The sequence below is a fragment of the Convolutriloba macropyga genome, chromosome 11 (assembly GCF_964194025.1).
Source record: "Convolutriloba macropyga chromosome 11, txConMacr16.3, whole genome shotgun sequence".
NCBI classification, from domain to species: Eukaryota; Metazoa; Xenacoelomorpha; order Acoela; family Convolutidae; genus Convolutriloba; species Convolutriloba macropyga.
The window spans coordinates 33,852,643-33,879,601 of NC_134478.1; the positions used below are offsets into that span (position 1 = coordinate 33,852,643).

Consider the following 26,959-nt stretch of genomic DNA (forward strand, 5'->3'; position numbering starts at 1 on the left):
GTAAAATTTGTGTGTTTCTGGGCTGGTATCGGGTATTTTTTAGATAGAATTGGGTTTTTTTTGGTCAGAATTTCGTTTTTTTTTGAAAAATTGTGTATTTCTGGGGAGTAATCCAAACTAATTTGTTATTGAGGGATTATCTTGCTATTACCAATCGTGTGAACAGCTTGGGTATCATGCTGTGAATTATGTCTTTGAAAATTGACAGTAAAGTGTAATATGGGAAAGGGTGAATGACCTAACTAATTTGTTAGTAAGAGATTATCTTACTAATCCCCTTCGTGTGAACACCTTGGGTATCATGCTGTGAGGCAGGTCTTCGGCAATTGGCATTAGTATAGTGTAATATGGGAAAGAGTAAATGACCTAACTAATTTGTTAGTATGAGATTATCTTGCTAATCCCATCGTGTGAGCAGCTTGGGTATCATGCTGTGAGGTACATCTTTGGAAATTGACATTAATGTGTGACATTGGAAAATGTTTTTGCTATGAATTGGGTATTTTTAAGCAATTATTGGTTGTTTTTGGTATTAATTGGGTTTTTTTGGCAATAATTGGGTTTTTTTAGCAGGAATTGGGTATTTGTTGGCAGGAACTGGGTATTTTTTGCCGAGAACTGGGTATCATTTTGCCAAGAATTGGGTTTTTTTCGACAATAATTGGTTGTTTTTTGGCAAGAACGGGTATGTTTGGTTAGAATTGTCAATTTTTTTGCCAATTGGGTATTTTGGCAATAATTGAATAATTTTTGGCAACAATTGGGTATTTTTGGAAAGAATTGGGTAATTTTTAAGGAAATTGTGTATTTTTTGGTTAGAATTGGGTATTTTTGGCAATATTTGGGTATTTTGGGCTTTAATTTGGAATTTTTGCCAAGTGGATAATTTTTGCCAAGAAATGGGTATTTTTTGGCAGGAATAGTGTATTCTTTGACAAGAATTGGGTAATTTTTGCCAAGAATTGTGTATTTTTGGCAGAAATTGGGTATTTTTTGGCAATAATTGGGTAATTTTTGGCAATAATTGGGCATTTTTATGTAAAAGCAAGAGTATATAAAAAGTTTTCACTATATACACTTTGAAAATCACGTAAGGTCGTACGTAACTGTCATTGAGTCAACCTATCTAATTTATTGTTAAAACCTTATCTTGCTAATCCCTTTCGTGTGTACAGGTTGGGTATCATGCTGTGAGGTACATTTTTGCAAATCATGTAAGTCGTACGTAACTGTAAGTGAGTCATCCTAAATTATTATCAAAGGATTATCTTGTTAATACCTTTCGTGTTGACAGCTTCAGTATCATTGCGTGAGGTACATCTTTGGAATTTGAGTGAATATGGGCTATACCTAATGTTGATACATAGGTACATCCTTTTACCCCCCCCCCCTACCACCCCGGTCTGCTTAACTATTACTACTTTTCTGTTTTTTTTTCAAAAAGATTTTGAACGAGCTTTTTTTTATCTGCAATTTTTTTTGTTGGAACATTTGACTTTTTGTCTTGGAAACGGGATAAAGTATTTCAGCTGTTCAATATGTTTGTTGGTTTTCGACTTCAATCCAGATAGATTTTAAGTTGTCTGCGAAAGAAATTGATCAGGCGTTAGTTGTTTAGGTTTTTTTAAACGCTCACGCATTTGAATTTAGCAATTGTATGAGAGTTTGGATATAAAAGCTTCAAACCAGTTTTTACAATTTGCTTAGCTTCAAGGCGGACACAAATCATAATACTGAGCTGTCTTGCTATAGGATCATGTAAATTTTATTGCGTTTGTTCCCACTTATACAAACACAAATAGTACCAGTTGCTCCACCCCTCGATTGACCTGAACTATTTTAAATGACCCCTATTTATTAAAGTAGAACCAATTCTTGTGGCGGATCGTTCCCTTCTAGTTCTATTGCTATTTCTCGGAGGAAGTATAGCACAATATAAGTATTTGTGACAAATATCTCAATTTGAGTTACCACGTAACGGTAAAGTAACTCTCGTTATAACATAGTCATTGTTCTGAAATTAAAGAGTTATGAAATTAAAGAAATCTTTGAATTAAAGAGATTCAGATTCTCCGTTTACGTTGTATCTGTTGTGATATGACTTGGTTTACAGATTTAACAATAAAAAATAACAATTTTAAGTTAGGTTGAACGTAAGAGAACAACTTAACTGCAATTGAAAAAAGATAATAAAAAGATATAAGATTTCAAAAAGATAGTGTTAACCTTAAAGTTAGACTTATAAGCAACGCTTTTATGTGCTAATCAAGACGTGTTAATTGCGTGTTGTTCCGACCCATATACTCAAATGGGTTTTTAATTGCTCTTGAACTAAGTTCATAGCAATTATTGTAAACGTGTTGGTCTTTTTATGCAAATTTTTCGCTTGACAATTTTGCGCTTCTCTTCTAGAACATTCTTTGACTTCTCAATTAAATTTTTGACGCTTTTGTTCTTCATTTTTGAGTGATCTCTACTGCTCTCACTCTTGTTGCTAAAATAATCTTGGTTGCAGAATAGCAAAATTAAGGGCCAAATATCAAAGTTGGTTTTGCATATGTTTTTGAAGCGGGAGGTCAATGGTTCGAATCGTGGTGGGGTCAAATAGTTTTCCACCCGCCTGTCGTTCGAGAGCAATTCTTCCGACATTAGTCGGTTTGTTTGTTCAGTCAATTATGGCGGATCGATATATTTATCGTAGAGGGTTGTGAGTGGTATCATTTACTTCTAAACAGAGAAGAGTGTTGTTGAGCTGTTTGATCACATTTTTTGGCGTAAATTTTTGCAAAAATTTTTACACTACATCCTTTTTCATCAAAAATGGCACGAATTAAGGTTTTTAGTCCCTTTGTTTAATATTGCCCAATTTATACACCTGAAAACTGCTGAAACGATCTTTATCAAATCCAGAGAGTGCTAGTTTTACTTGCGCTTTATTTGAAAGTGTTTTTGAAATAAAATGTCGCCGGTTTTTCGCTCAATTAAATCGAGATTTAAAATATAATGTATTGTTTCGCACTTTTTTAGTTTTTTGATGGTAATTACAGAACCGAACAATTCAAACCAAGGGTTTTTAATGAGAGGTCCAATTCGCTTCGAGGTTTTTTAGTCGAAAGCTTATGGTCGTTTTGACTTTTAATCACTCGTTTTCAGAATAAAGAATGGATTACTGAGCTTTGCCACTTTCTTCTTTTTTTTTCTGATTCTTTCCCTTCTTTAAAGTTTTTTCTTGACAGGTCACATATTGCACTCGATTGGCGTTTTTGAAGAGGACACATTTGAAATTTTAACAGCTCTGACACCGTCTGTTAGCAGATTTTAGTGAGATTTTTTTTGTCTTCATTTTTTGTTCTTTTTGTAGTGATGAAAATTCTTGCATAATTGCAGGTCTTGGCGGCTTCCTTTGGATGAGCAATGAAAGCTATTTACTGATTTCAGTTGTTAGCTAATGGTTTTTAATTGCTCTCAAACAAAGTTTGTAGCAATTATATTCGTCCTGTTGGTCTTTTTAAATGCGATTTTTCGTCTTGCGCTTTTGACTTTTCGTCCTCAAAAATGAGATAAACCGGTAGCGCCCAGCGGGCGTTAAGTGCTCTTGGAGACTTTCATCTCTGCTTCAGCTCAAACTGTTTTTGAGACTTGTGCTTATGGTGTGAAGGGCGGTTTTTAGAGGTTGAAGACCCCTCCACTGTTGATCCCCCCAACTATTGCCCCCCGCGCGCTGTTACCCCCACCCCAAAGTTGCCTATCCCCATCAGCCCTCGGTGCACCCCCCTCCACCGTTTCTAGCTACTAACGATCAACAGCTTGCTAAAAACACGCAAATTTATACTATTTTGTAAGCCCTATTTTTGTCAGCCCTAGGTATCAAGCAGCCTCCGCTAGGTTTTAATAGTAATTTCCTCCATTGTTTCTAGTGGTAGTAGAATGGTTTCAACATTTCAACATCAGGAATTTACCATTTTTTATTAGAAAACACGCAATTTCAAATGTTTTTGACTTTTATTTTTCCTTAGTCAGGTCTTTCCCGACCCAGGGTCCAGGAAACATCCTACGGGGTTTGATAATAAAATAGTGACAAATTTTATTGGCCATGGAATAGTGAAGGGTTGTTTCAGCCTCAAGTGCCAAGGAACCTCCTCTGGGGTTTGAAAATAGGTTACTGTATAATTTAACACCACGAATTTAAGCAGTTTTTTTAAAGTATTTGCAATTTTCTCTTGTTGATTTTTTTCCAGCACCAGTGGCCCTGGGACCTCCTCCAAGGTGTGAAAATAAGCTGCTGCGTAGTTTCTAGAGGTAATGGGATGGTGATCAATATTTTTTATGGCTCATGTTTTAGTAATTTTTGGATAAAATTGCAAATTTTGGAAAATTTTCATCATGATACAAGTGTATGGATCTTTATGGGCCAGTGAAACTATTCAGGCTTGAAACAGGGATACTGATAGTCTCTTGAGACAATGAAATGGTTCTTGAGATATTAATGTCTTGATTTTTATCAAGATTTCGTAAAAAATTTGCAATGTTTCCAAAATTATTCAACATTTTTTGTCCTTTTCTGATTTTGACGACAATAACTGTCCCACGAAACTTTTTAAGTCTCGGAGATACTTGACAGAACTTTCGAGACAAAAATGGTTTCGACCTTTTACTGCGAAGCTGAAAACTTTTTTAATTTTGCCTTTTTTTTATGATTTATTTTCTCACAAGGCTAGAAAACTAGAAGTTGAAGAGTCGAATCCCATCATGGAAAATATTCCGTCTCTCTTTGCCTCTGTCGGTTAGGGTTTTTTCCTCCTCTTTGTCGCTCACGTTTTACATCACATCTCTCTCTCTCTTTCTCTCTCTTTGTTGATGCCGCACTGCAGCTGCTGTTATGTGCCGTAATGTCATCGTCTCTGATCCTCATGAATATTGAGTTAGAGTAGAAATGTTTTTATCATAAATGACATAACAGGCAGTTTTTATAGGAAATCATTGTTAATTGCTCTCAAAGGATATTTGTAGCTAATATATTAATCCTCCTTGTATTTTATACAATTTTTCGCCTGGTAGATTTCTTGTCTGACCCATTTGACTTTCGTCTTCAGAAATGGGATAAAGATGTAGCACACAGTTTGCATAATTTTGTCCTAGAGCCGTTCAAAAGCTGTTTTGAAGACTTGTACTTATGGTGTGAAGTGCGGTTCTTTGAAATTGATCCCACACACCCACCGCCACCACATCAGTCCGCTCAATCCATTTTTGCACCCCCGCTGCGCTCAGCGTACGCCCCTTCAATTAATCTAGCGTCACTAAACAGTGGTTAGCTACTGAAGAAGCCAACTGCTCGCCGATCGTTTCAAAGCAATTCGTTCGACGTTGGTCGGTTATGTTTGACTCCAATTCAAATCAATTGTTTTTAAAAATTGACATTTTTCATTTTTGCACTTCCCTGTTCTTTTTGTCTACTGGCTACCTAGCCTCATTAATTACAGGTCTTTGTCACATTGTTGCTGCTGAAGAAAGACATAATTGAAAATATCTAATGGTTTTTTGCACTGAGTTCTATTTTAAACGGCTCCGACATCTTTGATTTTTTGCAATAAATAAGTTCAATTTCTGATTTTGTCTATGTCCTTTTTGTAAAACTTTGAGAGATTTTGAATAATGAAAGATCTCAATGACTATCTTTGGAGGAATCTATGAACCTGTTTAGCAGTTGCAGTTAATAGCTAATGGTCCCGAGTTGTTTCGAGTGAAGTGCGAATTATTTGTTTTGTTCAGGTTTCATTTGACGCTATTTTAAGTGATTATTCAGTATTTTATTTTTGCTTTATAAATGTTTAACATATTTCCTAAAATTTTCTAACCCGGCTGAGATAAAAATCTGACCTGGAGAGGGAGATCTGAGTTCAGCTATTAGAAAAAGCTTTCTCAGCTAAAAGAACAATCGCTACATCTGCAGGATCACTGACTACTAGTAGCAGACCTGATCGTGTTCAAAGGCTGGCTTTAATAAGCACGAATATACACTGGCTAGAAAATACAATTTTATATACGAAGTCTTTAGCACAAACAAACTTTCAAACCCGATAAAACCGAGAACAAATACTTTGCATCAGTTCCTGAAGATCCTGCAATATCAAAAAATCTGTAATGTCCATTCAAAGATGGATAGCACGCCATCTGGAATTGAAGGCAGTAAAGCCAAATGAAAAACGAGAACTTGCGCAGAAGTTGCGATTGTGTTTCAGCTGCCTGAGACCTGGTCAGTGGTCAAGAGATCGCAAAGTAAGAGCTTGCAGTGTGCGGGGTGTGCTAAATTATGGCAAACAACAACAAACTTCTACACGGTGACTGCTGAAAGAAAGAGTCTACAACGGGTGTCGCAGATAACTGCAGTAGCAACCAAAATTACATAAGGTGAATTCCCTGTTGTGAGTATTTAACTGACAAACAGACATAAGCCTAATTGTGCTTGCAATATGTAATTCGTGATCCTTAATCTCATTTGTAGACAAATCAATTGTGTCTAGACTTCAGCTACAAGAACGGAAAGTGTCCTTGCCTGTAGCCGGAGTTCATGGATCACTAGATATTAAGATTGAAATAGTTCCGATACCTCTTTCAGCGTTATATCTACACGAAAATCGAAGTTGGGTGACCAGATTGTAGATATACAAGAATTGATAGACCGTTAACTACGATTGAGCAAATTGCCAAATGGGACCTATAATCTGAACGAATTTAAGTGATTGTTGTACAGGACTGTTATGACATCCAGCACACAAATCTGAAGACAAAACTGCACCGTGGTCAGTGAGATCAAAGAAATGATCAGCTACCAGCAAAACAAGCAGCAACTCTAGCTGCATCAGATAGCGACATCAATTGCAGACGACAAATTAGCCAATCGATTAAGCAAGTGGTGGGATACTGAGTCCTACGCCTCAAGCGGTTTTTCGAAAGAAGAATAAGGAGCAATCAAGAAGTTGGAGCAAAGAAGTAGCAACGGTGAGAGATACGAAGTTGTACTTCTAATCTGCATTGGGTCAACTCAAGTGACTTGAACGATGCCTGCAGAAAGGTCAGGGCTAAAAAAGTGCTATCAAGAAACCATTGACTCCGATGTCAATGTAAGATGTACTCGGAAGGTTGAATGGACTGAACTGAGTGAAACTCGAGCAAACATTTGTGACATCAGCTTTTTCATTAGCCCGCATAAACCTGTGAAGGTCACAACTGTGCAAGGCAGCGGCAAAGTTTTAAGGCATAGCCCTCAACGACAAACTTCTCAGGACCAGAGCTGCTACAGAGTCTGATCGGTTTTTCCGCTTCCGAGAACCTCAAATTGCTCTATCAGGCAACAGAAGCAATGTTTCTCCATATAGCTGTCCCAGGCGATGACAGCAGATGTCTACGATTCATTTGGCGAAAAATTCAGAGCGGAGATTGGATGTTCGTTTTTGGGGCAGAAAGCTCGCCGACTTGTGCAAATTACGCTTTGCACCAAGTGGCGAAAGAAAGTGCAGTCAATGAGGAATGTGTTGTCAAAACGGTTTAGCGAAACATGGAAGACTTCCTGGAGTCTTTTATAACCCCTCACGAAGCAGTTAAAATTATCAGAAAATCGGGGACATCTTCAGCATAGGTTGATTCAAATTTACGAAATGGATAACAGGTGACAAAGAAGTCAAGTCAGAGATCCCAGAGACAGGTCAACGAAATTTGTGAACACTTTTGAAATTAAACCACAATTATCCTCAATTTTTAGACTAAACTGGAATGTGGATACAGATATTCTCGATGTCTCTCGTGGAACTGAACAAGAAGTTTTAGCAAAAATAACACCGAAAATTGTCCTAACCTTCGTCTCAGCAGTGTTCGAGCCATTTGGGATATGATCTCCCCCTTCATGATACGAATGCGGTTTTTTTTTTACTAAAAATGCTTTTTGTTTAGCAATGGGACAAGCATGGGACAAAATGATGACAGTATAACACTCGAATCTATTCAGTGATTAGTGCTCTGAGTTGAGAGAAATAAGGATGTCAATAAACTAACTTTATTTCGAAAGTGGATGTACAAACTTAAGACTTCACCCTTTCACAGACGCCTGAGAAAAAGGAATAAGCATCGTGGCATATCTGCAATATGAAACAAGGTTAAAACCGACCTTGAAGTGGAAGCTGAGCAGGCTACAAGTAATTAAGCAGAAAACTAAGTTGGATCAATCACTTGACTGTAGACAATACAACAGCTTCCACCGAATCAGAAACTTCATTGCTTACTGAATGAGGTCCAAGACAAAACAAAACGAGGGGGGACCTCTTCAAATAAACAAGAACCATCAAAGAGAATCATTATTCTTTCGATTTGTTCAAACCAAAAGCTTTCAAAGTCGATAACAAGCAGCAAAGATATCTCGAAAGCAATTAACATCGCCAAATTGCCACCTGTCTTAGAGCAAGATGGGAAAAATTGAGTGAAAGGTTGACTTAAACAATCGAAAATAGATTACCAAGCGAAGCATCCCATTTTTTACGGCAAAACTTCGAGTCGTAAAACTTCTATTGGAGAGAGCGCATCGTGATAGGAATGCCAACACCATCCACCCACGATAGACGTACGAGAGCGACTTAACGAACATTTGTTCGTATTTAACTATACTGGAGTCGATAACTTTAGACCTATTGATGACGTACTTTGAAGTTCTTAGGACGTACTTTGAAGAGATGGCGCTGTCTTTTCACCTGTCTAACAACAATAGTAGTACGCATCGAAGTTGCGCCGAGTCATGTCCAGCTGAAGTGACGAAATACATGGCAAGACATGGAAACACAAGTACCGTTATCAGGTGCAACAGTGGGAATTTGGTTGGAGCAGCCTGGTTTTTGAAGGCGTTCATTGACGAATTGGATAAAGGTAAGATTGATAGTGACTTTCATTCTTAGCTGTGTCAGAAAAAGATCAACTGGAAATTCTACTCACCTGGAGCGCACACTTGAAGACTAGTTCAAAGTTGCCAGAAAGTTATGATTGAAATCTTGGAAAACGGAAGCCTAACCGATAAGGTACTCAGTACAACGATTTTGTGTTGTAGAGCAAACCCTCAACTCAAGAACCCTGACAGCCGTGAGTGACGCCCCAGAAGATCTGACAGCCCTTACACCCAATCACTTCCTGTAACGACACTAAAAAACGATTGCAACATTTTATCCAGAGAGCGCTACCAAGATTTGAAATAACCCTGCAGAACGGGTAAAGCGTATTCCGACATGATTTGGAAGAGGTGGACTCGCGAATATCTTCCACAATGAAACCAGAGATCGAAGAGGTCAAAAGAGCATGTGCGAAACCTGAAAGAAGGTGAACTAGTTTGGCTAGTGGATGGCTCTGTGAAACGCTGTGAGTACAAATTGGGACGAATCATTGAAGTATTTACTGGAAGTGATAGTATAAGATCAGCAAGTCAGAATGACACATGGAGAGCTGAACTGGCCAGTGGTTAATTTAGCGCCAGTATTCTATGTTGTTTCCGATATCCAAAACAGGGTCAGTGATGCTGGCGTCAATTCCTAGTTTCAGTAAGAACCGTCATTCAGCAAAAAGTAACCCCTGAAACTAGAAAAACTTTGAATTTGTCGAAACTTAATAATGACCCAAATTAAAGTTGTGACTCTATATTTATCCACCCCCATTGATACGCAGAGAAACCATGAGGAACCAAAGGTCGTAGCACTTGGTTGGGGTAACCTATGTGCCTTCCATGGGTCCAACGAAAACTATTGCATCGTACCTAGTTGTGTGCCTATTAACACCTATATGGTGCAAAAGTGCATTTTCTCAAATCTTGTCTGATTATAGTAAATGTCATTTTTGTGATCGTTTAGTTGTCTATTCATTGTCAAAAGCCATATATTCAATGTTTCTAATACTACGTAATAACCATCCGTCCTTATGTCAACAAAAAGCAATTAGTGAAGCGATTTGACATTAACTATGTAATCATTGACCGAAATCAATTATTCGATTAACCAATCAGAAACGAGTAACAATGATATGATAATTAACTGATTATTTACTCTAAACGAATTGTTTCAATAGTACCGCCATATTTTATTTACAAGCGTTAGAAACTATTACAATGAGCAGTTCGCTCTCAAATTGACTATAATTTGATTTTTCACCATCTTTACGTCAACTTTTCTGGCTAGGTTTTGCTAGATAGTAAAATTGGCAAAGTTTCTAAGCTAGTTGAGATTTCTTGCAAGAAGTTAGCAAGCAACGTCACTATCATTGACCGAAGCCTTACAAACTTCTGTACAAGATTGAACTTAGTTTATCACTTGGGATATTCTTAACTTCAATCAAAATCAAATTTAGTCCTTTAAGTGTCCTGAGCGACTGATTGTTTCGACGAGATTGTTAATCAGTTGCATTCAGTGAAGAAGCAGGCCGGCGTAAAACTCGAGAACCTGGCCGTGAAGATTGGGTTACGCTGAGATTTTTGAGCAGCCGCAACACAAGTAGCCAAGAACTTCATTAAGATGCACAAAAAAGAAAGGATTGATTCCTGGATCATCTGTTATATTTTTTAAATATCGACATGCTCACTACAACTGCTGTCTCAATTTGCTATCACAGCATTTTAAAGTAATGAAAAAAGGAAACAGGTGTTTGTGGTAAAATTAGATGAAGTTGAGATTTCGGATCTTTTCCGTTTGTGCCCGCCCCACCAGTTACAGAGCACGCACCATTACATGGTAAATCGCTATGTAAAATATGGCATGTGCGTTGGGTGGGGGTGGAGGTGCAAATAATATGCACCTACTAAGCTTGGGGGGGGGGGCAGAAACGGAAAAGATCCGAGATTTCATAGTTGGAAAGTTATTCACGTGGTAAATTATTTGCATGTCCAGAAACCATCCTGGGAATCGGGTTGTAGAATTCATCATTGTTATTGCCCAAATAAAGATCAAAATATTGGTTATGGGAACAGTATCAATTGTGCTTTTATTTTGTTTTGTGTTGTAGAATGTGAGCCTTTCTGGGTGTTCAATCGAGTCTCTCCTCCACCCTGATGACATTGAGGACTTCATGTTGTACTGCAGATGTCCTGCTGACTACATCAGTTGTCTGCCTCAAATAACCAAAGGCAGCATATCGGCCACAAGTAGCACCTCCTCTTTTGACTCGGACAGCGGAGGAGGACAGCAAGAGGCCTGTCAGTATGTCACTTTTCTTTGCCGAATGGTCACTGGTGCGGGTATGAACAATGCAGCCAATGATAGACAGCCCCAGTATACTGTTGTGCGAGTGTCTGGGAAACAGCAAGTTGATGAACAGTTGAGTAAACACCCTCTTCTATACTTTTTCTGTACTTCACTCATCCAGATGTCTTCTCGTGTCTTCCTAGCCGAAGTGTCCTCTATTCAAACGGCTGTTATTTTTGTCGTAGACTTTTTAACCTAGATTGTTTTAATCGCAATGATGTTCGAGAGGCTCAATCGCGGCTAATTCCAGACATTATGTTGGGTATGTTATTAATAGCCGCCCTCATCTTCTCAGCCGGCTATTATTGCGCTTGTATTTTTTTTTACAATTCAAAGAATTTGAATTGTATTGGGGCGCTGTCTTTTTTTTTAAGATCTGTTCACACATTTTCATGATTTTTGAAGTCAAATTGGAGTAGTGATTTTGGTCACGCCGAAACAGGAAATGGAGCGAAAAAGCGAGTGGTTTTGCGGCGTGAATTTTTTTCGCTCTAATTTTAAAGTAGAGTGAGAAAATGGTGTTTGAACAAAAATTCGGTTTCTCGGTAGTGGTTTTTTGTTCACATGCGGCAATTTCACTCTAATTTTTACTGTTTTTTGGATCGGATTTTTTTCTAAATGGTTTCCCCAATCCGTTCACAGCTCATTCTAGGCCTCGTTCTTTGTTCGAATTGAATTTTCATTTCTCGCTAGTGGTTTTTTTGTTCACATGCGGAATTTTGACATTGATTTTCTGTTTTTTTTTTATTTTTTGAACTGATTTTTTTTCAATTCACTCATAGTCCATTCAAAATGGTTTTCTCAATTCACTCATAGTCCATTCTTGGTCTAGTTTTTCTGTTTAGTCAATGAAAATTCTTTGAATTGTACGTCAGGACTTGTCCTGCTATGTTTTTTTACTTCGTCAAACTTTTTTTTCGCTTTACCATTTTGCCGCTTTTTCGACATTTTGCGTGAAATCTTTTTGACTTCTCTAGGCTAGTTTCTCTCTTCTCTCATTCTGCTAAAAGTGAATTTGAACATCAGTTGCTAAGCAAAGCAATTCAAAATGAACAGAGTCGGTATAAAAAATTGAAGTCAGAAATAGAAACGGGATAAACCCTTAAAGCCCAATTTTAGATGCCCGCTATTTGAACGTCGTTCCTATAAGTCTTAGTTACCACCTCTAATGCTTATTGGTGTTGATAGTAGCCCCTGTAGCCTCTCTCTAAGAAACAGAAGTATGTTCAACTACGAAATGCCATCAAAATAAATCGGACTTAAAAAATATTTTTGTACAAAAATCTTTTTTTTTTCAATATATTCTATTCGTTCAATCCCAATCATGCTTATTGGAATCAACGGCGGCTATTTTCCGGCAATCTGCCGGGTATGTTTAATACCCGCAAAGCGATAGCTTGGAGAAGTCCTTTTCTAAATCACTTTTATTAGCGTTGAGTAGTTTTTATTGATAGAATGGTTGACAGGAGTTGAATGATAGGAGTGGTGTATTGACGTTTAGAGTGGTTTTTATTGATACCGCTGTTTTCGAGAGAGCGAGAAATTGAGGTTTAAAAAACTGTGTAAGCGAGCGAAATTTTTTGTGCACGTGCGGTTTTTTCTAAGTTTTTTATTAAAAGTCGTCTCAGCTTCTCAGTCGACTATTATAGCGCTCCTCTTTTTACAATTCAAAGAATTTGAATTGTATCGGGGCGCTGTCTTTTTTTAGATCTGCTCACATTTCCATTGGAGTAGTGATTGGAGAAGTCAAATTGGAGTAGTGATTTTGGTCACGCCGAAATAGGAAGTGGAGCGAAAAAGCGAGTGATTTTGGGGCGTGATTTTTTTTGGTCTAATTTTAAAGTAGAGTGAGAAACTGGTGATAAAACAAAAAAATCGCTTTTTCGCTAGTGGTTTTTGTTCACATGCGGCAATTTCACTTTGATTTTTAATAGCCGCCCTCATCTTCTCAGCCGGCTATTATAGCGCTCCTAATTTTTTTTTAATTCAAAGAATTTGAATTGTATTTGGGCGCTGTGTTTTTTTTAAGATGTGTTCACACATTTTTCAATGACTTTGATCTTTGACTTTTTCAAAACGGGATAAGCAGGTAAAGCCCAGCGGGTATAAAGTTTCATTAGAGGCCCAAAGTGACCTTCAGTACTCCTTCAAGTGCTTAGAGTGGTGCAGCTGCTGGGGTGACCTTAATTAAAGGTTAAAAGGTCATTTTTAGGAGTTTTTGGGCTCCAAATGTTGCAATTTTTCATATTTTTGGTGATTTTTTTTGATTTTTTTGTCTGTCTTACGTTGAAGTTTTTGAAAAATGATGAACGCTTTTTGCGAGACAAAATAACTTTTATGACCATTTTATGAGCTATATGTTTTGGTACTACAAATACAAACATGCAAAATGATACTAATTTTTGCAATTTTTTTTCAAGTTTTTTTTGAAAGTTTTTGTCTTTTCTGAGTTTTTTCCAGCTTCAGGGGCCAAGAAATGTCTTTTGTGGTTTGATAAAAGAGCACTGCATGGTTTCTAGTAAAAATGGATTGGGTTTCAACATTCCAATGTCTCGAAACTTGGCATTTTTTAAAATAAGATTTGCAATTTTTTCAAGGGTTCGTAAAGTTTTTGTCAATTTTTGAAATTTGTCCATTCTCAAGTGCCAGAAAATCTATTCCACGTTCTAATAAAAAGTTACTGCATGGTTATTGTCTTCAATGGATTTGTTATCAACAATTTAGCTTTTCGAATTTTAGAAATTTTTTGATAAAATTTGCAAAACATTTGTCTTATATTCAGTTTTTCTTGTCTCAGTAGCCAGCTAGTCTCATCCAGGGTGTGATAAGATATGTTATTAGATAGCTTCTAGGGGGCAATTGAACGGTTTTCAACATTTTAATAGAACGCATTACTATTTTTTGAAATTTGAGATTTTTTCTAAAAGTTATTGCCTATCGATCTTTTAGCAAATGAATTTTTTAATGCTTGGAATTGTGTAAATGGATAGCCATTAGAGACACAGAAATGATTCTAAAGATATTAATATCACAGTTTTCAGCAAAATTTTTATTAAATTCTGCAATTGATTTCATTTTTTATATTTTCCGGTCATTTTTGAGTTAATCGATGTTCAATGGCCAATAATTTTTTTCAGGTCATGCAGATATAATACTGGACCGATTTCGGATTTTTGAAACATGTATTGTTTATGGGATGAAATTTTGCCTAAGGGAAAAAAGCTTCAAGAGTTTTAGTAATGAGTTTATTTTTGTTTAGTTTGTTTGATTGTTTTAGTTTCTCAATTTTCTGAGATGATTTTGTTTGTGTTTTGTTCAATTGATCTTCTGGTCAGGTAGAGAAATTTTTGAAATTTCGTTGAATTGTACGTCAGGACTTGTCCTGCTATAATTTTTTTTATTTCGTCGTCACCAATTTTGTTACGACCATATAACGTCACAATCACTTCAAATTTGCTTTGCGTTCATTCGTTCATGCAATTTTAACTGAATTGCGTGCATGATGTCATTTTTCACTCTTAGTAGAGAGAATTTTTGGTCATTCGCTTGATTGAATTTGTTGTCTCGCGTGACTTATTCACTCTCAAAATTGACTTCTTGGCTCGAAAATTGACTTTTGTTACTTTCATTCAAAGAGATAAGTTCAAGTGAGTGTTGGTCACTCTAATTGAAGGTTATTTGAGAGCACCTAATAGAAGCAGCAATGCGTTATACAGAGATTTTAAATCAAAATATGAGATCTCAGCATTTAATTAAAAGAATTTTCCTTTTTGGTCTGTTTTTCTTACTATCGTTTTGAGACTGTAGAAATTTTGGAGACTCTTTGAAATAGTAAAGCAGAGCATTCCGTTGAAGTTCATTTTGTTGTATTTTAGTTGAGGATCTAGTTGACTGCTTTGTATTTCCATCTTAGAAAAGAACATAGTTTAAACATCACATGTGTGTTTCAGAGACTGGGAGGATGAGGAAGAAGATGGATTGCGTATAGAAGACTACAGCGACGACCATCTCAATGACTCCAATCACCTAGACAACACTTTCGACAGCGATACAAATCACCAAATTGAGAAGAGACGCAGATCTCTGGACGATGGTCGAGTAGGAAGAGGCGATATCCGGCAGATATTCTTCTCATTGGTTGAAGTTCCAACAGTTTCGCTCAAGCTAGAGCTCACGCCCAGTCCTGAGCATTTCTCTGTGCATGAGTATATGCTGTCCTCAGATCAAAGCCCCACAATCTTATTCGCAGACCCTAGGTTAGTTTTTGGTATAACTTTGTTGCTCATTTCTTAAATCATTTTGTTGTGAAAATCTTGAGGTAATCTAGCATTTCCTCTCATTCTGTGCCCAAAAGAGCATCATAGGTGACTTGCTCCTCGAATCGGTTCAATTTGGAAAGAAGATATTGATGCTTGATTTCTCACTTATTTTTGAGTGAAATTAATGCTATTACCTTTCTATCTCATTGGTTACTTGGAATGTGGGGCAGGGGATTGCATGCTAACAGTAAGTACGACCTTTATTTCAGGATTGAACGGATTCTGGGATTTACGCAAGTGGAAGTGGTTGGAAGAACAGGCTACGATTTCGTGATGCCAAAAGACCAGCTATTCATTGTTGCTGCACAGTTTGACGGTAAGGAAATTTTGTATGAAAGTTGTTTAAATTTGTGGTTGCATTTGTGCTGGTTTAAGGGCTAGAAAATTGTGAATTGAAAATTGAATTACTTATCAAACTTATCTAATTAATAATAGCTAAATCAGTTCACAGAATCAACCGGAAGCAGTGTATTTCACGATTGAACCAGCTTGAGACGTCAAGATAGCTTGCGTTCTGTGTCAATGAGCCCAACCAACAGGGTCTTCAACATAAGAGCTAGAAGTTTTAGCACAGGAATCTAGATACTCATTGCAAACGTCGGCAAATACAAGAAATAGAACCTCTAAGTCTATTATCGCTGTTAGTCTTTAAGCTGAGGCACAGGTATAGCGTAGTTATATTGTGATACTCTTGGTTTCTTACAATTCAAATGTGTCGGGGCGCTGCCTTTTTAATGATTCGAAAAGTTATGGTTTTTGAGAGGTGAACAGAACAAAAAACCGGAAGCTCAAAGAGTGAAATAAGTTTGAAAAAGTTGTCTCGATGAACCAATTTGAGCGTAGAAGAGACAATGATCATTTAGTTCACACTCTTTTTGAAGCAGAGCGAGAGAAGTAGAAGTGAAAAAGGGAGCGAATTTTCCAGGTCATGCGTTATCTTCTCAAAGCGTTCCTTTAAGTTTTGATTTTACGTTTTTAGGCCAGGTTGGTTTTTTGGCGTAAATTATTTAGTTTTAACACACTTCAGAGCGTTATTGAGCATTTTCGACAAATTTTTGTCTTGTTCTAATTTAGATCCGATTTTCCATTTTGAAGTTTGTTTTAATTTTTTTTGACTTGATGCTATCTTGTCCAGTAGAGTAAATAATTAATATCCCAAAGTTTGTAGCAATAAAATTAGTCCTGTGGTCTTTTTTGTGTTTTTTTGCATGACCGATTTTTCGTCTGACCACGACTCTTCGCTAATCAAAAACGGTATAAACAGGTGCCTGACTAGTCTATAAGTATGTGATTCACCAAAACTGTCTTGAGGACACAGTTTTATGGTGCGAAGCCAACCGATCGCTGTTCGATTGAAACCAATTCAGCCGACATTAGCACATTATTCTCGTTTTCAACTGACTTTACGCTTGACTTCTGTGTGATCTCAATTGTTCTCCTTCCGAAATAATGTTTGTTGCTAACATAAAACCGCTTTTGGCTGATTGAGTACCAAAGCCGTGATAGCTGAATGGTTAAGATGTCAGACTGCTATTCTGGAGGTAGCAGTTTCAAACCCCTTCAAGGTCGGATTTTTGCGCCCCTAAAAAAATTTTGGCGAACGGACACTCTTTAAATTAAACTGCTCCTCTGTCGTTCGAGAGTTCTGTCCTGATCATAACTGCGAACTGTAATCTGAGCTAGGCCATATTGCCATGTTTAATTGCTCTCAAACGAAGTTTGTAGCAATTATATTAGTCATGTGGTCTTTTTTCTATGCATTTTTCGCTTGACTGATTTTGTGTCAGACCCATTTGACTATTGCCTCCCCCTCCTCCCCCCCAAAAAAAGCGGGATAAAAAGCTTTCAGCTCACTAGTCTACAAGTATGCGTTTTACAAAATGCTTTTAGAAACGTATACTCATCGTGTAACGAGCGATTCTTAGAGTTTGACCCCACTCCGCCGCCACCCCTCACCTCACGCCTCTTCATTTAAACTAAAGCTAGCCTCACTAAACCCTAGCCAGCTACTTGTAGCCGCTCGCCGGTCGTTTGAGATCAATTCGCCCGACGTTAGTCCGTAATGTTCCTGTTTGTTTTTCTGACGCTTTCCCGTATTACGTCTTCCTCTAACTTGCGGCATTTGCGCGCGTTATGTCATCTCTCACTCTTTCTAGTTAAAGTTTTTTAGGTCATTTGCGTGATTATATTTTGATCAATGGTGACTCACATCACTGAACAAAATAATTTTTTTTAACTCAAAAACTTGAGTTGAATTAGGTTAAGGTCGATGTGTAAGGTCAATTATAAAGAGGCTTATTGGATTTTAACAAGCCTGATTAGCTTATCGCTCAATGTTTTTTATATTGTTTTTTGAGTGGCGTGGATGAATTTGTCAGCTTATATCTGTATCTGTTTTATACGTCACGCAAGTCTATTTCCCAGCTGTTGCGGCAATCTGGCGGCTATATTATTCTTCGTCGAACAATAATTTTGCGGCGTTTTCGACGTGTTTCATGAAATGTTTTCGAATTCTCTAGGATAATTTTGTTCTTCACTCATTCTGCTCTTTTAAATAGCAGTTGCTAAGCAAAGCAATCTTGAATGAACAGTATCGGTACCAAAAATTGAATCAAATGGAAACGGGATGAACCCAGGAAGCCCAGTCGTATCATCTGTAATGCGTTTTGGTATTGATAGCATTCCCTGTATCCTCTCATTAAGAAACAGGAATTTGTCAAATTACAAAGTAAAATCAGTTTAGTTTCCACTTATTTAAATTTTCTGTTTTTTCTATCCCAACCTGGGCTATGGCAATCAATGGCAGCCATTTTTTGGCACTCTGCTGGGTATATTTATAAATGTAAGGTTGGTTCTTTACTGTTTTGGCTCTATTTCAAACAAGAAGTCCAATCTTAGCAAAATCTGTTTTTAGCAATTTTTCAGCGATCTTTAACTGTTTCGTCAAATTAGGCCATTAGTTGCGAGGGTATTAGTTTTTTGATAGCTGCGAAGCGATAGCGGCTAATTGGGGATATCGTGGTTTTTTGCAATTTCAAAGAATTTGAATTGTATTGGTGCTCTGTCTTTTAAATATCTGTTCACACTTTTTTCGTTTTTTTCACGTCAGTGAGAAGTCAAATTAGAATGGTGATTTTGGTCACACTGAAATAGTTAAGGGAGCGAAAAATCGAGTAGGTTTGAGGCGTGACTTTTTTGCAAAGTACCTTTGAAGTGGAGAGAGAATCTTGTGTTTGAACAGTTTTTGGTGGTGTTCTAATTGTGCCTATTTGTTTTTGCTTGGATTCATTAGGGGGCAGCTGAAACTTTTTATGACTTTTTATGCCAGTATTTGTTGTCATAAAATAATAGTGAGTTTTAGATTTTGACACCTTTTTTAAAATTTATCTATTGTCTTGTCACTATAAACCATCAATGACAGGTCTGATTGGTTTCTAACTAAGCATAAAAGAACTTAATTAGTGGCTGGAGTTAATGGCTAATTGTTTTCATGACTTCGACACTACTTTTTCTCAAAAATTTTGAGTGAATTTTTTTTATTTCCGCAAGTATTTATTGTGTCTTATCTTCTGATCTCATTGGGGACAGGTCTTTGATGCTGCTAATTGGGGTTGAGTTTATCGATTTAACCGTTCTTGTTCAAAGCTAATGCTTTCTATGACTTTGACACTAAATGTTTTCAATAATAATTATAGAATTTTTTGCAAGTTTTTCTTTTCAACATTGTCGTCTTAAGTTAGTCTCATTATCGACATGTCTCATTGGTTGCTAAAAAGGGTTCAATTAATGCAAGTCATTTCAGTTCATAGCTATTGCTTTTTGTGACTCATACGCTTGTTCGTTTTTTTTAAAAAAATCTTAGTGATTACTTATTGCTGTCTTATCACTTAATCTCATTGATGACAGGTCTCAACAGTGGTCATTTGGGACTCATATAATTGATGTAATTCTATCCTTCAGTAGCTGTTACGTTCTGTAAGTTTCATACTAAGTGTTTTCAAAAGTTTCAATGAGTTTTATTGCAATGTTTGGTTATTTTTGTCTTATTATTTAATATTATTGGTGACAGGACTCATCGACATTTAGTGACAGGTTGCTAATGAGAATTAAAGGAATATACTTGGCAGTTTGAGTTCATAGCAGTTGTTTTTTGATGTTTTTTCAAAAATATGAAAGTTCACTTTTTAGTCTTGCTTGTTTTTGTTCTGTTGTTGTTTTATTGATTACTCTCATTACTAATAGCTCTCATTTGCCTTTTAAGGCCGAGTTAATGATTTTCAGGTCATCAATTAATACAATTCTTTTGAATTGGATTTCAGGACTTGTCCTGCTATGTTTTTTACAATTCAAAGAATTTGAGTTGTATTGGGGCGCTGTCTTTTTTTTAAAGATCTGTTCACACATTTTCATGATTTTTGAAGTCAAATTGGAGTAATGATTTTGGTCACGCCGAAACAGGAAATGGAGCGAAAAAGCGAGTGGTTTTGCGGCGTGAATTTTTTTCGCTCTAATTTTAAAGAAGAGTGAGAAAACGGTGTTTGAACAAAAATTCGGTTTCTCGGTAGTGGTTTTTTGTTCACATGCGGCAATTTCACTCTGATTTTTACTGTTTTTTCGATTTTTGGATCGGATTTTTTTTCTAAATAGTTTACCCAATCCATTCACAGCTCATTCTGGACCTAGTTTTTGTTAGAATCAAAATTACATATCTCACTAGTGGTTTTTTGTTCTCCCTACCAGCCTTTTGACATTGATTTTCGGTTTTTTTTTGTTTTTTTCATCTGATTTGTTTTAGAAATGGTTTTCCCAATTCACTCATTGTCCGTCCTAGGTCTAGTTGTTTGTTAAGTCATTGAAAATTCTTTGAATTGTACGTCAGGACTTGTCCTGCTATGTTTTTAAGTTCGTCGTCTCCATCGATGATTTTTACGACCTGACTTCTTGGAATTGACTTTTTCAATCAGTGAGCCCTACTCCTTTGCAGTTAAATTTTGTGTGCGTGACGTCATTTCTAGTTTTTGGTCAATTGCGTGACTTACCTCACTCAAAAAATGACTTGAACTCACTCATGGAACATCAAATTTTATTAACATTTACTAGTTAAAGATCAATAGTGTGCATCTACGTAGTGCCAAATTTATATCCCTAATTCTTGAGTATTAGTCTTGTGTTTTTGATTTCGATTATCAATTTTGAAAAAGTTTTGGGCTTTTTCCTTAAAGAACGTATGTGTCATACAATTGACAGTCCGAATCTAGCCCAAAAAGTCTAGTGGTCTATTAAAGGACTGGTGGTTGATCTGTCTATCTTATTTCTTTAGTTGTTTAAATTTATTGATGGCCACAAGCGTCTATCGCGGCTATTTTCCGGCAATCTGTCGGCTATGTTCTTCATTATTTTTTTCCAACTAAAGTTCTCAACATTTTTCAGCGGTGTTAAAATGTCGGGAACCAGTTCCAGTGGCTGCTAGATTGAAGACGAAAAATGGCAAGGTCATATTCACGCGCAGCCGAGTCTATCTAAATTTGGACCACTGGACTCGAAAAATCAAGAATTACGTCACCATCAGTAGTGTCATCTCGTGAGTACTACTCGGGTGTTATACTTTTTTATCACAGAGAATCAAAACTTGACTGAGGTATAATATTATCGCAAGAGGACTCTTAAGTTGATCTACGCAGTATTTTTATTTCGGTACAATTTTTTATTTAATCCTAAAGTAAAGATCCAGAAACTTGTTTTTTTCCTTCCAGCTTCAGTTTTCCACCAATCGGTTTATAGAAGTGGCCTTAGCGAATTTTTGTTGGTCACATTTAAAAAACTTTTATGGAAAAATTGTTTTGTCATGAATATATTGAAGTCTTGGACAAGCTGATTCACAAGAATAATGATGTGAATATTGCTGTTTTAGTAAGCGCACGGCCTTCAAATATTTCCAGCGGCAGATTAGGACAGTGAGTTCCCTGAGGAAGAATAAAGACAAGTGGAGTGAGATGTTGAACTTGTTGGAGTTGACTGAAGAGCAGAAGAGCTTCGTGTCAAAAATGGACCTGAAGAGCTACCTTGAAGACTTCAGGGACTGTCTTGAACAGCACCTTCAGGTAGCTTATAAGACAACATCATTCGACGCGTATGGCCAAGAATCAGTGTTTGATTGTTCTTAAGCAAAGTTTGCTCCTCTTGTTAACAGCAGTTTGAAACAATTATCGCAGTTGTGTCCTTTGCAAATTTTTTGCTTGACCGTTATGACTTCTTGAGTGAAATTTATGTCCTTGACTTTTTGAGTATTGCATGATTACTAATAGCCACCGTCAGCCTCTCAGCGGCTTATGACTCGAAGAGGAGTATTGGTGGAGCGTCTTTTTATTTTTGATCGGTAATTTTGTGTGTATTTAAAACAGGAAGTGAAATGCGTGGAAACAAAGTTTTTTAGGTCAAATTGCTGAAGAGCTGAGAGAAGAGAGGGATCTTTTCCGTTTGTGCCCCCCCAGCTTAGTGGGTGCATATTATTTGCAACCCCCAGACGCACGTGCAATATTTTTACATAATGATTTACTATGTAATGACACGTGCTCTGTCACTGGGGGGAGCATAACGTACTGGGGGGGGGGCACAAACGGAAAAGAGATTGGTTTTTTGTTCACGTCGATATTTTGGGAAAGAGAGCGAGAGAGAGAGAGAGAGAGAGAGAGAGAGAGAGAGAGAGAAGAGAAAGAGAGAGAGAGAGAGAGAGAGAGAGAGAAAAAGAGCGAGAGAGCGAGAAAAGTAGAAGTGAAAAAATTTTCATTGAGCGAGCGGAAATGTTTGATCGTGCGGCTTTTGGAAAGCAGTTCTTATAGCTTTAACTCCAACCTTTTCAGTCAAAAGTGTTTGACTCAGTTATATAAACTGGTTTGGAAGCTTTTTTGACCATGTAAAGCAAATTTTACGCTTTTGGTGGCAGTTTTTAGCTATTTTACTATTTTGCTTTATTTCAAGCTTTTTCAGCAATTTTTCTATTCTTCAATTCTTAGTAGCATTTGGGGGTGTTTTGTAGTTAAAATAAATTCTTCTAGCACTTCTGGTTGTCTATCAATTTGATTAGTAGTACCTTTGAGTTGTTTTGTTGGAGAAAATTGAATAAATTTGAACAAATTTTCGTCAGTTTTTTGTCTGTTCTTTTTTTTTCAAATATTTCTTCCATTTTTATAGTTTGCGCTGTCATTTCTCTTGCTCTATTCTTATTTAAAATTAATTTTTTTTGGTTTTGTTATACTGATGTTACACTTGAAATATAGACTGGGCATTTTTCACTGAAATAAGTTCTTTCAAATTTCTTTGTTTTTTTAGGTTTGTTTCTTTGCTTTTTAACTTCGGTTTTTTAATATTTTTTCTGCAACGTATTGGTCGGATGACTGATATACTTAGAAGTTAGATGACTGATATACTTAGATGACTGATATACTTATATAACTGATATACAGGAAATATACTTAGAAGTACTCCAAAAATTGTTTGGGAGGTTGCATTTTATCGTTTTAGGGAGTTCTGTCTTAATTTTTATAGAACTGTATTTTTCATTTTTCCTTCTTTTGTCTGGAATTTTCCCTTTGTTTTCCGTTTGCTCGGTTTTTTCTTTATGAGAGTCTTGGATTGTCTTTCAATTGAGATTATGTTGTGGCGAACCACCTGTTTTTCTGTATTACTTAGTCCAACCTGTACTTTTGGAGTCGCAACTTGATGTAAATATTTTATCAGATGCTTTTTGTTTTGTGATTTTTTTCTTGTGTGAGTTTTTCACTTTTGGTTTCAAAATGTTTAGTGTAATCAAGTAGGAGGTGCTTTAGGTCAGTGAGTATTGTCTGTTTTTGTACTCCGAGTCATTTCCGGAATTCTTCCGGCTATGTTTTTTATATTCGCTTTACCGTTTGATCACGTTTTTTGTTTTACATAAGTCACGATTTTCACGCTTGATTTCTGACTTACTTCACTCACTGTTTTAATTGAGTGAGTTTTAAATTCTTTCACGTATTGAATTGCGTATTGTATTGAATACGGTCGATGTCAAAAGTCCAAAATTAAAAAAAAAACAGGATAAACCGATAAAGCCCGGTTATTAAGTCAGAGTGCATTAGGTTATCAAAGTTTATTAAAGCGATTGCTAGCTGGCATTATTATTATGCTTAATAGCGTTCAGTTTAAAAGCTGAATTAAGTGTAATTATAGAATCTAAGAGAATATGTAGAATCTAAACACCAAGTAAAAAAAATTGACACTTAGAAAATTTCTGTCAATTTCTATCTCTATTTTTTTTCTTTTTCTGTTGCAATCCCAATGTGCGTCAAGTGGGTCATTGACGGCTATTTTCCGGCAATTTGCCGGATGTTCTATCATTACCAATTTTAAGCAGCTGAACTCAATTGGCGGCGGTTCACTACGAAAAGTCAGCTGAAACGCGCATCGAATTCGGTCTGGTCTCTTCATTCACTTTTAATCTTACTATTGATTGGTCTATAAAAGCACACACTAAAAGCATTATTTGAAGCCCTTGTGTAACTTGGTAAACCTAAAAACCTGCATAAACAACTTGAAGAGCAAGACTGCTATAGAATCCAGCGCTCATGAGTCGTTCGAGAGCAATTCGTCCGACGTTTATTTCGGTACTCTGCTTTACAATTGAAAGAATTTGAATTGTGTTCACGGCTTGTCTTTTTGACAACTCGGAGAGGAGTATTGGAGAAATATCTTTTTTATCAATTTTATCAGAGTGAATTTCAAGCCGGAAATGAAATTTGGTTTGACTGTCGAGCAAAATTAGGGAGCAGAGGGAAAAGAGACTGGTTTTCTGTTTACACCGCTAGTTTTGAGAGAGCGAACATTTGAGTTGTAAAAAATTTTCTCTCAGCCAGCGAACGTTTTTGTTAACATGCGGCTTTTCTCAAGCATTTTTTGGTTTTGTATTATTTTCTACTTTATAGTTTCGAATCAGGTCTTTGAAACTTTTGGTGAAATTATTGAGTTTTAAGCATATTTGGAGTTTTTTGGTCTTTTTCCATCTCCCGGGATTTATAAAGACACTGTGTTCTATGGATTTTCAATGAACAGCTTTTTTTTTACAGTTTTTGGTGTGATAAAGTTATTTTTTATTTAGGAAATTTCTATAAAAAGTTGATAAAATGAAGAGATTTTTTTCCATATTTTCAATAATAAAGAAGTTCCATTATGACTTGCGTAATATTTGGGCAGTCACTGGATGATACCACGTTCTCAAAAGCTGGTTTTTAGTTTTTATCTGCATTATTATTTTACGGGGAATTAATCCAAATTTTCAAATTTTAGTTTTAAGCTTGTTTTTTGGCTAATTTTGTTTATTATTATCAGATTACTTTCAGTTGATAGTGCTACTGTAGGATCTTTGCGTTATTCCAATGCAGTGATTTTTTAAAGTTCTGTTTTCTCGTTTCAGTGATTTTTGATGTCATGTTTTTTCCTGCATTTTTAAAATTTATTTTTCCCTTTCGATCTCGTTTTTTTTTACACATGGCATGACTTTCACGTCTGACCTCTAATTTACCTCACTCACCGTGTCAACTTAATGGATATTAGATTTTAGATTTCTCAGCAATTTTAATGGAATACTTTCCAGGTCCAAAATTGGAATCAAAAGGAACGGGATAAACCAACGAAGCCGGGGCACTAAGATTGATTTTTAAAAAGACCTTGTGCATTAAGTTACCAAATTTCCGTAGAGTATTTTGCTGACTGATATTAGTATTTATCTTGATTCTCCAATTTAGAGGTTGAATTCACCATAGTTATCGAATTTAATGAAACTGCAGCAAAATTAATCCCAAATGCTGTCAGTGGGTTCAAAGGTGGCTATTTTGGATGCTTTCTACTGGCTAGATTTGCGCATTGTTAAATTGATAGTATTCAGTCCTCTGTATAGGATGTTTTGACATATTTGATTGATTTTAGAAATCAATTGTATTGGTGATCTTTTGACGCTGAATCAAAAAGTGGTTGTGTTTTGCAAGTGGTTTTGTTTTGCAATTTGTTTTAATTTTTAAGAAATGAAAACCAATGTCTGCACAAAAATTCGACATGTAGTGAGGTTTTTGTTCACTCGAGGCAACTTTCTTGGAGTTTTTGAGATGTTTTCTGGATAATTTTCCAAATCCTTTCATGGTCGTTTCATTGTCTACTTTACTCTTTTCCTCAACACCAATTTTTTGAATTGTGGTTGGAGACTTGTCCGGCTATGTTTTATCTGTTTGCTTTGATGCTTTTTTTTTGCATTTATTTGTACAAACAGCGGCAAAGCAAACAAAAAACCACAATTCAAAGACTATTGCTAATAAAAAACTTTGAAAGAGTCCATGAACGGAGTTGGAAGACCGTTCAGAAAAGATCTCATAAACTCAAAATATGTAAAATTACCGGTATGCGTTAGACGTTGAATTTTGTACAGACATCGGTTTTTACTGCTTAAAATTTGAATTTTCAAATCGCAAAACCCGGTTTTTGTGCAGTTTCGGTTTCAGCGTCACAAAATAATACTACTCCGTTTTGACTTCTAAAATCTTTAAAATATGCCAATACATCTTAGAAAGAGGACTGAATAATATCAGCGATTGAGATAGCTGCGCGAATCTTTTATTCGCTTTCTCTTGGATCTACGTCTTGAAGAGTAGTATTGATTTTCTTCAGGTTTTTTAAACCGGAAGCATTTTGTTCAGGTAGCGTTTCGGCCTGAAAATGAATGATTAAACTGACGTACAAATTTTTTCTGAACGCGAGAATTTTTGATTTGTTCTGCTGAATGAATTACTTCTTGACTGTTAATAGTTTATTTGAGAGAATGACCATTATAATTATCCGTCTTTTCAGCCATTTTGTTCATTTTTTTGCTTGTAGATTCATTTTTAAAATATTTTTCGATCGACATCAATCTTAACTCTCTGGAACTGACAGTACAATGTTTTTTGAGATCCTTGTGCTCATCAAGTGCAAAATGTTTTTTGAGATCCTTATGATTTTCAAGCGCAAACTTTGCTCATATTTGTAAAATTTTTTCTTGAATTTGAACATATTTTTTTGTAAACAGTGTATATGGCGTCTTCCATTTGATATATTCATCCATCTCAGGGGTTTTATTTTATTCGGTCTTATTGATATCTGAATTTTTTTGTGTTAGATGTTTAAAATTCAATCAATGAACATTGTGCCATAATTGTGATTTGGACAAAAATTTGTGATATATCATAAAATACATCATAATATTTAGAATCTTAGAAAATTTAGAATAGTTTTTGCTCTGCCTTTGCAAATTGTTAAAGAATTTGAAGATTTTATCCTTTTTTCTGTTAATCATTTGTACGCAGTTGATTTCTTTTAACA

The 26,959-nt window shown here is 36.2% G+C and overlaps 7 protein-coding genes across 7 annotated transcripts in view; 4 read left to right on the plus strand and 3 right to left on the minus strand.

The window, feature by feature from the left end:
* LOC142349906 (uncharacterized) overlaps positions 1-26,959 on the minus strand; it is a 419,533-nt gene that overhangs the window by 204,652 nt on the left and 187,922 nt on the right. The window lies entirely within an intron of this gene.
* Positions 1-26,959, minus strand: part of LOC142349904 (uncharacterized) — a 412,979-nt gene that overhangs the window by 196,973 nt on the left and 189,047 nt on the right. The window lies entirely within an intron of this gene.
* Positions 1-26,959, minus strand: part of LOC142349900 (endoplasmic reticulum-Golgi intermediate compartment protein 3-like) — a 393,083-nt gene that overhangs the window by 177,080 nt on the left and 189,044 nt on the right. The window lies entirely within an intron of this gene.
* LOC142349905 (ER membrane protein complex subunit 8/9 homolog) overlaps positions 1-26,959 on the plus strand; it is a 181,194-nt gene that overhangs the window by 91,110 nt on the left and 63,125 nt on the right. The window lies entirely within an intron of this gene.
* Positions 1-26,959, plus strand: part of LOC142349901 (endoplasmic reticulum-Golgi intermediate compartment protein 3-like) — a 448,624-nt gene that overhangs the window by 91,089 nt on the left and 330,576 nt on the right. The window lies entirely within an intron of this gene.
* Positions 1-26,959, plus strand: part of LOC142349903 (uncharacterized) — a 471,688-nt gene that overhangs the window by 91,081 nt on the left and 353,648 nt on the right. The gene's annotated exons all lie outside the window — the stretch shown is intronic.
* LOC142349218 (uncharacterized) overlaps positions 1-26,959 on the plus strand; it is a 74,124-nt gene that overhangs the window by 11,743 nt on the left and 35,422 nt on the right. Inside the window, exons 2-6 of the mRNA XM_075400633.1 lie at positions 11,023-11,333; positions 15,212-15,517; positions 15,790-15,896; positions 21,011-21,161; positions 21,492-21,681. Coding sequence (XP_075256748.1) covers positions 11,023-11,333; positions 15,212-15,517; positions 15,790-15,896; positions 21,011-21,161; positions 21,492-21,681 — 1,065 coding nt within the window. The remainder of the gene's footprint in view (positions 1-11,022; positions 11,334-15,211; positions 15,518-15,789; positions 15,897-21,010; positions 21,162-21,491; positions 21,682-26,959) is intronic.